General features: G+C 39.5%; 1 protein-coding gene across 1 annotated transcript in view; it reads left to right on the top strand.

Moving 5' to 3' along the window:
- The first annotated feature begins 1,735 nt into the window (after positions 1-1,735).
- The window catches only part of cpeb4b (cytoplasmic polyadenylation element binding protein 4b), a 97,523-nt gene continuing 88,648 nt past the window's right edge, over positions 1,736-10,610 (top strand). The window contains exons 1-2 of the mRNA XM_028812687.2: positions 1,736-2,376; positions 3,047-4,220. Coding sequence (XP_028668520.1) covers positions 3,099-4,220 — 1,122 coding nt within the window. The 5' untranslated portion in view covers positions 1,736-2,376; positions 3,047-3,098. The remainder of the gene's footprint in view (positions 2,377-3,046; positions 4,221-10,610) is intronic.

The following is a 10,610-nucleotide window of genomic DNA, read 5'->3' as shown; positions in this document are numbered from 1 at the left end:
TGCCGGCAATCGGAAGGTTGCCAGTTCTAATCTCATAAATGCCAGAAGTTACTCTACTCCGTTGTGCCCTTGAGCAAGGCCCATAACCGGCAATTGCTTCGTCCTGGGTATGACGTTAATCTGCAAGCAGGTCCTCCAACTTACAGGGAAAAACTTGGGGGTTGGTGGCAGGTATTGGCACTCCAGTCACTATAAAAAAAACTCACAATGTTACAGTGTGGTGCTGAGGTGTCACCCGCTGTACTCGGGTCCCAATCCAGGTGGTTTGTCGTGTGGTGGGTCTGGCAACGCAATATCAACGCATGTTCCCAACCTTGTGTCTATGTTACCCCTCGTCACACCCCTATATCCCAAAGATGTGCAGGTCAGCAACTCTAAATTGTTCCTATGCCTGTGTGGGGATAAATGGATATTTTGATGGACTGGCAATCTCGTTCACAGTATTGTTCATGCATGCATGGATAGATGAGTTTACTCCCATGTGCAAAAATGCATGAGAAAAATTACAAAATGATTGTTGATTCAAAATTGTCCAGGAGTAAGCAAATCAACATTCCCTGTGTTGGGCTGATGTCCTATCTAACTATTATCAGTTCCAGCCCTTGCATGTGATCGCGTGAGAACGGGCTTCAGATGGCAGCAATACTACAAAGTGTAAGGAAGGTTCTAAAAAGAGATGGACTGAAAATGCAGCTTAACTGGCAACAGTATATTCGGTGATATGACTATGAAATGCTGAGGTGATAATCCATACATGATGGTTAAAGCAGGGGGAGAATAAATATGTCATTTACAATGACTTACAATAAAGTCACTGTTAAAAAAACAATCATCCATCCATTTTCAAACCAGTTTATCCTGAGCAGGTTAATGGGGAAGATAAATCAACCAGTATGGTCTAATGGTTAAAGAATTGCATTTAAAATCCACAAGGTCACTGCGTGTCCCTCAGCCAGTAACTACTTGTGCTTGTGTACTAGCTGCGTCAAACGTGTGATGCTGCACAGTATACATTTTGTAGGTATTTAGCTATCTGTAAAAGAAAACATAATGAAGCATGTAAAAATATAAACGTAAAATAATTATGTGAAAACTGAACCATGCTTAAAAGAAAAACAAATCAATAGAGTGTGATAAAGACATTTTCAAATGTCACTCCTCGACTGGTGAATACAATATTTCTCCACCATGTCCAAACAACTCCAAATTTATGGACTCGAACATTTCCAGCAGGTTTTACTGAGTCCCCCAGGATTCAACAAAGCTCCTTGCACAAATGTTGCAAGTTTTATTTTACGCAGAGAACCACAATCCCATAGAATACATTAACAAGTAGTGTAGCAGAGAGCTGGGCTTTAGGGACCCTTAAAACTTGACTTTATATTATTTTGGAAGAAGACTTGGATAGGGTCGCCGAGCTTTGCTGCCCTGAATGGCCTGTTCTCGTCGAAATGTTGCTAATGTTCGAGTGGGGACTCAAGTTCCTTTAACTCCACCTCTACAAGCTGCATATAGTACTCTGCGACCTCACTGGGCCGAACCCGCTCAAAGCAACATTGAGCATTAGCCAGGACTTCCTTTTTTGACCTTATGGGGCGTCGCCTTAAAAGCAGTTAGCCAATGATAACACATATTAAGCAATAGCTGCAGAGTAGGCAGCGCTAGATAGGTTTAAATACCCGTGATGGGCGGGGTTTCAAAGGGGGACAGGCTCTAGCCGGAAGTGTCTCGCGGCTCGCCTGACTGTCATTTAGCCTCGGTCGGTTCTGAGGAGAAGGACGGCGGCGACGTAGCGCCGGCAAAAGAAAATTAAAATAAAAGAATAACTAAATACGGACGCGAAAAGGATATATTAACAAAGATGAAAACTGTCGAAACGTACATCTGATATTTGTATAGTCATATTTCCTTTACGTAACACTACAATTCGGGGAATCCGAGAACCGACCGATGACGTAATTTTATCTGTAAAAATAGTTAAAATATACTATCTCGTACGGCTGTGTCATTCAGGTCAGCACAAGAAAAATCGAGTAAATAGAGAACATTTATTTTTATTATTGCTATTATTTTTTTAACATTTTATTTAGGATACAATAAAGAACGTTGTTTATCCGTTGAAGCACTTCAGTTTTCTTTAATAATTTGAAGGATTTTGCTGGGGCTCTTACGATTTTGAAAAAGGAGTAGATCGGCCTGGACTGTGTTTTCAGTGGTAAAGAGTCTTTTAACAAACGTTAACATTCGTTTCAACAGCTATTTATCGCCGAAAAGGAAAACTGGCCCAAATCCCGAACAAACAGAAGACGTCATCAGAATTTCCCTGTTTTTAAATGGTTTTGGCAGGTTAAGGATCCGAGAGGAACGGACGAAAAGGTACGGTTACATTTATTTGTAAATCTAATTGTCGAGATGGAATCGCCAACCTTTTTTGTTTCGTGGAGAATGTATTGGGGCACCGAGGACATGAGCCTCTGCGTTTCTGCCCACGTCACAAGGCCGGTGAGCCTTATTATGTGCGTGTGCGTGACGATACAGATGTGCACCGCAGCAGATTGTATTCACATCACGCCTTACACTTCTGCTACGTCCAAACCCGATTTCGTCCCTCACTCCTTGTTTTTCTTCCATTTGAACGAGGTGATCGATTCTCCCTTTTCATATGTTGTTTGCGGATCCCTTTTCCCCTTTTTTATTTCACACAACGCCACCACGATATTGCAGCATTTACATGTGATGGCCTGTGCAGCTTTGCTCCGATATCGTGTGTGTGTGTGCAAAATTATAGACGAAATTACATACATGAGGAGGCGGATAGAAACGCAGAGCAAATGTAGATCACCAATGATGAGCATGATAGGGTTGGTATTGCGCTGCTCTGAAATGCAATTAAAAATGTTGCATGCAAATCTTTATCTCATTTAAGTGGTTGCTGGTTTATGTAGATCAAATAAAATACACTTATTTTGCTGATAATTAAATTGTGCATTCATTTTAGGTATGAAATTGATATGTTTTATTTTGATCTATAATTTTTGTTTTTTAGGACATCTGACAACAAATACTGTTGGGGAAAGTCATACTGGAAAATATAATAAATGGGGGATTACGGGTTTGGAGTCTTAGTGCAGAATAACACTGGTAATAAATCAGCTTTTCCAGTAAGATTTCATCCACATCTGCAGCCTCAGCATCACCATCAAAATACATCTCCAAGTCCTGCTGCTTTTATAAATAATAACACAGCTGCTAATGGCAGCAGCGCTGGATCAGCTTGGCTTTTTCCTGCAGCAGCTGCCCACAGCAACATGCAGGATGAAATCATTGGGTCTGAAAAATCCAAAGCCCAACAGCAGCAACAGGAAATACAAGAAACACAAGAAAAACAACAGCTCTCTCCTAATCATCAGGAAACTGGTATCATCTCGGAGCATGACAAGTCACGACCAGAAGAGAGCAAAGGAGACAGTGGTACTCCCGAGAGTGGAAATGGCAAGGAGAAATTGCGAATTGAGTCCCCAGTATTAACTGGGTTTGATTACCAGGAGCCATCCGGGCTTGGAACCGCTGCTCAATCCAGCACTACTTCTACATCATCCCTGACAGGTTTTAATAACTGGTCTGCTGCCATACAGCCCACCCCCTCTACAATCATTAATGAAGATGTTAGCTTTTTCAACCCAGCAGCTTCTGGCAGTAATGCCCCATTGCTCTTTCAGAATTTCTCACACCATGTTGGTCCTGGCTTTGGGGGCAGTTTCTCACCTCAGATTGCACCCATTTCTCAGCACCATCCACCCCACCCACATTTTCAGCATCCTCACAATCAGCATCAACAGCACAGGAGGTCTCCAGCAAGTCCCCATCCACCACCATTTCCACATAGGAATGCTGCTTTTAGCCAGCTGCCACATTTGGCCAATAATCTCAGTAAACCGGCATCACCCTGGGGCAGCTACCAAAGCCCCTCCCCAACTCCTTCCTCCAACTCCTGGAGTCCTGGGGGTGGTTATGGGGGCTGGGGAGGATCACAGGGCCGGGATTATCGTAGGGGTCTCAATGGAGGTATGGCACCCCTTAACTCCATATCCCCGTTGAAGAAGACCTTCCCCAACAGTCACATACCATCACAGAAGTATTCCCGGACGAACCCAGGTTTCACCCAGAAGTCATGGCTAGAGGAGAACATGGCCCGCAATGAAAACATCTTCCCATTTCAGGTGAGAGAGTTGTTTTTCTTTCCTGCTGTCAGTTGTATCGCACATTCTGTTTTAAAAACGCCTGTCTGCTTGAAGGTTGTTTATAGCATGACTGGTGTGTTTTCAAAAAAACATGAAAGATTATGCCAGTAACAAGGTTATCTGTGTCATGCCAGAAACAGTGATTTAAATGTTGCAAAGGAGTTTTTTTTTTGTTATAGATTAATTTTGCTTTGGTCATCTAAATTGTAACAGAGTAAGGCTTAGATTGATATATAGATTTGAGTGTCCTAGTCTGGTTGCTGTCTGTGTGGAATTTGTACTGTATATTCACCTTGTGCCAACGTGGGTTATTTGGGCCCACCAATTTTGCTCTTACATCCTAAGATGTGCATGTTAAAGTAAATGGTTACTCTAATATGACCCTGTATGAGTGTGTGCTGTGAGGGATTGGTACCCTATCTTGAGTTTATGAATTATACCCATAATGCTGCCATAGGCATCTGCCCAGTGACACAGCTTTAATAAAGAACATGTGAATGGCTAGTCTTAACTGATTTGACCTTTTTCTTGCGATTGAAAACGTAAAGGAAAGAAAGGTAGTTGTGACAGTTATTTTTACATTTTCAATTTATTTGTTTTGCAAAATATTAAGAAATTGGTTAATTAAAAGGCAGGGTGAGTAGGTTCTATTTTTGTTTTACATCTCGATAGAAGAGGTGATTAAAGAACAAACTGCAGAGAGCTACACAGCCAAAACTATACTCAAACTCTGTGTTGAAGTACTGCAGCACCTTCCTATCATACAAGTGCAGTAATGTGAAATAAGAATGCTCCTCCTTGGGGCTGAATGCAAGCTGACGCCAAATTCCATTGCACAATGATGGTGCTAAATTCCTACCTTTTATGGGGCTTGTTCCTTAAATCTGCCAGCCAATGGTGTCCACGTAACTTTATCGAAGCAGCCTATGTTGTAGAGATGGCGTTTATTTTGACATTATACCAGTGTAACAAAGGTTAATGTTCAGTCGAAGCAGATGGAGAAAGTGAAACTCCCATCTTTTTTTAATCAATTGTCTAGTCTGCATTTTAAGGGCAGTAACTAATGGTTAAAAAGCAGAGGAAAGCTGAACAAATGCCTTATGACACAGTGGTGGCAGGGCGTTAATCTCTCCCTTAATATGAGCAAAAACAGTAAGTTGGATATTTCAGGAAGCAGGATGTACAGTAGACTCCACTCCAGTATTCATTGGATGGAGAAGGTCAACAGCTTAACGTTTCTTTGAGTCACAACAATTCGTGATATAAAGAGGGCACAACAAACCTTGGCTTTAGTGAAGAGGACTTGCCAATGCCTGTGGATTGTCTCTTTCGTCTTCTGTAGGTGCCTAGTGGTATCCATTCTCAGTGCACCATATCCTGGTTTAGAGTCTGCTCGGCTCAGGACTGCAAAAGAATTGTTGAGGGTAGTGAGGGTCTCTTGGTATGTTAATGGCATACAGAGCTCTTTAGTTTGTCATATACAGTAGATTAATAAATTATTCAGACACCTTTACTTTCTGCACGCTTTACGTGGTAGATTTAGTTTTAAATGGATTAAACTTGGTTGCTGTATTTATCCTTGAAACTTGTCTAAAATTTGATTAGCAGACACCTGTGGCAAAGTGAACTGATTGGAAATCATTTAGAAAGGCTGTGTAAGCACCCACAATTCACACTGCATGTCAAGTTAAAAAAAAAAAAAAAAAAAAGCAATACAATCCAAGAAGCTATCTGTAGACCTCCACAATCAGACTGTGGTGAGGCATACATCAGGGCAAGGGAATAAAACCACTTCTAAAGCTTGAGTGTTCCCAGGAGCACAGTGGCCTTGATAATTGGGACATGGAAAAAAGTTTGGAACCAATAGACTCTCCTCGAGTTGACCTCTTGCCAAATTGAGTAACAGGGCAAGAAGGGTGTTAGTGAGGCAGGTGACCGCGAACCCAGTGGTCATTCTAAAATAGTTTCAGAAGTCCTCTGCTTAGATTGGAAAACCGGTCAGAAAGATGACCATCTCAGCAGCATTCCCTCAATCAGGTATTTATGGTAGAATAACTAAATGGCATTTAAAGGTCTCTTAGAGCATGAGGGGAAAAAAGGATTCTCTGATATGATGAAACAAACATTTGACTCTTTTGGCAGAACTCCATCATTTCCTGGGGGCTTCTCAGAGACAGAAGTAGGAATAGGGAGTTTGGTCAGAAATGATGGAAGGATGAATGAAGCTAAGTATAGAGAGGTCTTTTAAAAAAACAAAACAAAAACTACCAAACCGTGCACACAACCTCAGTCTGGGGTGACTGTTCAATTCAACTTTTCGGTGTACTTTTGTATAGCACTCTTCACATAGTATAGGTGCAGAGGGCTGAGAAAAGTTCTCCGGTAAAGTGCAGTTACAAACTTTATTGATTACATAATGACAATGCTTGGAGTGTTTTTGGGACAAGTCTCTGACTAACCTTGGATGGTCCAGCCAAAGGCCCAGACTTGAGTACCATAGAACAACTGTGGAGAGACGTGAAGGTTTACAGATACTTCCTATCCAGTCTAACGGAACTTGGGAGGATGTGCCCGTAGTCCAGATACACACAGCTTGTAGAGACTTGCCCACGAAGAGTCTAATCTGTAGTTGCTTCCAACTACAGGGGGCTTCTACGTAGTGCTTAATTAATAGATGATAGGTTTCACTTTCTGATTATTAATTAATTTGAAAACTTTTCTGAAATTATGTTTTTACTTTGTCATTATGGATTAAGTATAAATTAATGTTGATGTTAAAATTGCAACAAATCTTTAACAAAATGAAGTGTGCAGAAAGTAAACGGGTCTGAGTATTTTGTGAATCCACTGTACTGTATGTAACGCAGCTTGGCCAGGCGAACAGTATAGTTGAGATTTCGGCCATCATTCACAATCGTATTTTTGCTCTGGCCAATGGTATTGGGTCATTAGCACATAAACCACAAGATTTAGGAGCAGTTTTCATTGTTTGTGCTCTAAGGCTACTCGGCACTTACTTGCACTGACAACTCCATGATTGTACACGGCGTCTGTTGTTTTTATGTATCGTCTCATGCTGTGTTCAGTGTGTAGTGTTGTATTCATTGTCTGTAGTTTATAATTTAGTGCCATTATTGTACTACTCTGTGGGAGATACAAATATTTAAGTAAAAACTTTAACCTGTTGAGCTGGAGGTGAAGATTTCATCATCAGTTTTATAATGAACTAGTAGTAAGAATTACATTGTGCAAGCCATTTCATTTATTTAGATGGGTTAAGAGTTGTCAGGATAGTAAGTAGAAAAACGGACATTTGTAGAATACTATAGACGTACTTATGAACTGGCATGATAAATAATGAGACAGGAGAAAAAACAACACAATGTTGTTTAAAAAAACAACGTCCAGATATGCTGTACTGCAACTGCTGTAGACTGCTAGCACTAAGCTCACCCTTTACAATAATTAAATATTATATTGCATTGTAGTTTCATATTTGTCCCCCTACCCTAATTAAATACATTTTTTTGTAAGCCTCAGAGTCAATCGGACTGATCCATTATTAAAAAAAAAAAAAAAAAAAACATTTTTACTAAGGTTGTCTGTAAATTGCCAAGAATTTCTTTTCAGTTTGTCAATTGGATACATGTAGGTTTATATACCATAAACAGATTATATAATCATGATAAGATTCCTGATTTATCATTTGCACGCAACAACTGCATTCACTGACATTTTGTTTGGCCATTAAAAAAAATAATAAATATTGCTTACGCCTATGCTCCCAATTAAAATCAACATTACTACAGTATATCACTACAACATGAAATAGTAAATGCTGCCATTATTCCGGATGGTTTCTTTTAACACATTTCATGCATATAATTCTTTATAGCTGTCTTTTTAAATCGGGTTTATCTACCAGTCACGTTGTCAGATTTTAGGTTTATGTTTGCATCAGTATGTACTGAAAATAACACATAATGAACAGGTCCAGTTAATTCAAGTTTAAGCTGTTACATACTGCTGCTGATGGCTTTATTTTCCATCTCTATCTCTCTCTAATTTTTTTTTTTCCATATTTTTTTCACTGAGTGCATTTACTCGGACACACCTAAACAAGATAAAGGCTGTAACCTGGTTAAGGCAGAAGCCTGGTTTCTTAAAAATCTGTGTTTACATGCACAAGGAGTCTTCTGGAGTTCTCCTTTGTCAGAACATTCGGATGTCATTAAAACAAGCAGTTGAATGTCATCATTGACCACTGTGAATCTGAAAACAAGCATGAAGCCTGTGATGATAATCTTGTGTCTTATAAGTAAATGTAGTTCTTCATGTGCTGTGAAGTAAGTAACATCCATTCTGTTTTACATCTCAAATCTCAGCCCCTGGTGATTTACAGAATGGACATCGGCTACTGCATAACCTGATCGCGCTGTTCCAACATACCTATAGTTGGATGAAAGCTAAACTGACACGTTACTAATGTTTTTCTGTTGCCAGATTGCACCTAGCATTCTCTTTTCTCCCTGGCTATGCGATTGACTCCTGCAACTGACCCTGTACTTGTGCTTCTTGCCTTAAACCCAGTGCTGCTGTGATAGTATTAATGCAGGTATTTTTTTTTACTTCAATAAAATAAGTATTGCGCTGGGTTTCTCTTTACTATAAAAAAAGTAATTGGGCTATATAATGCATATTGCTTTTAATGCATTACAGCTCTTGAGATGTTGCTACTGAATTTAGCACTGTATGTTCAGTTCATCAACATAAATTTAGTGATTTTTGAAATATGGAGACCGATTATTTCAACCAAGAGAAGGAATAATTTAATTGCCCGAGTATTGGCCTCAGGAAATTGGTCTTAGTGGATGCTTCTACCTGTGGTTGCTAAAAGCATGTGTGAAGCTAAGTAGGCTGACAGAGTGCAATGGACATGTGCAGGCTACAGAATCCTGGGTTATTTGTGGAGAAATCTACCTCTATTAACCAGGTTTTCTAAACAGAATAAGGGTTTATGTGGCATTTTAGAGACCAGGATTGTGTGAATATCTGGGTTATTAAGGCACATGTAAACACTCTGTATGTTAAGGCTTCTTTGGTGAAGTGAAACTTCTCAGTTGAGTACCAATTAATTATTTGTAAAACCAGTCTTTGTTGTGTTGTTTTTCAAGGCACCTGACATAAGCAATCAGGTTAGAGTCTGGCAAATCATATCCAAACTCACATCTATCTCATCATTTACATGATTGTCGCCATTCTCCTTTGACCCTTCTCTGTCGCAAGCTGCAGATTGCTTATCGCACCATTCTTGGTAAATCCTTGAAATGGCTATTTTTGAAAGCAGGCAATCACTAGTGGTTGGGAGGTGCTAAAACTGACATGGATAAGGTAAACTATAATGCCTTATTTAAAGTAACTAAGGTCACCTGTTTTGCTCATTGCAATGCTCACCAGAACACTACCTGGTACTAACAGCGCTGGCCAACCACACAGCATATGATGGGTCTGAATGTAGAGACTGAAGTTGGGAGGTGCACCTAATAAACTGACATGACGCCGATGGGAACAGAGCAGTCCTCTCAAGCCCAAGGTCTGCCCCTTAGCGCTGGGTGTTTTGGAGCAGAATTACAAAATTTTATGAAATATTATTTGAAATATTAAACTTTAATCAAGCTTATACTGTTTGTTGAAATATAAAAATGTTAACATAAACCTGCCAGTTACAAGTAGTTCAGTCCTGTCTTGGGTGTTTTTGATTTCCCAAAGTTTCTAATTTTGCATTTGCTTTATTAGAAATGCAAATACATTTTTGGAAACTGCTACTCCCAAGGTGATTTAATGAACTCAAGAAGAAGCAATAAAATGTGCTTATTTTTTAATGTTTTTGTTTCTGAAAAAAAATACATGATTAATTAAATAATAAATGATTGTGTCAGAATACTTTTTGTCAGTAATATGAAGGATTAAAGGTTTGACACATAAGCTTGTTTGGAATTTGCTACTTATACACATTGTAACAAAGGTCTTTTAATTTTAGGATAATCTTAAGTATTTCTGATCTCTTTGGGGCAGGGGGACGGAGAATAAAAGCATCTCTTTATTTTAATTAAAAGCAGACACACATCATGGCTTGGTCTGCCATTTTGATTTTGTCATAAAACCAACTGACTGCTTAAGCACACATTTGTGTGTAAATTTACCTCTTTGCTTTCTATGGGTGACAGTTTTAAAATGTTTTGATACATTCAAACATTTATTTAGAGCTGCTTTAATTTCTCTGGCAGATTATATTCAGCAGGTGGTCCTATTTTTTGGCCATTTCTTAAATGCAAAACTGCTATATCACAGACCTTGTCTTTATTGTGC

This window comes from Erpetoichthys calabaricus, chromosome 11 (genome assembly GCF_900747795.2).
Source record: "Erpetoichthys calabaricus chromosome 11, fErpCal1.3, whole genome shotgun sequence".
NCBI classification, from domain to species: Eukaryota; Metazoa; Chordata; class Cladistia; order Polypteriformes; family Polypteridae; genus Erpetoichthys; species Erpetoichthys calabaricus.
This window is presented reverse-complemented; position numbering and strand designations above follow the sequence as displayed.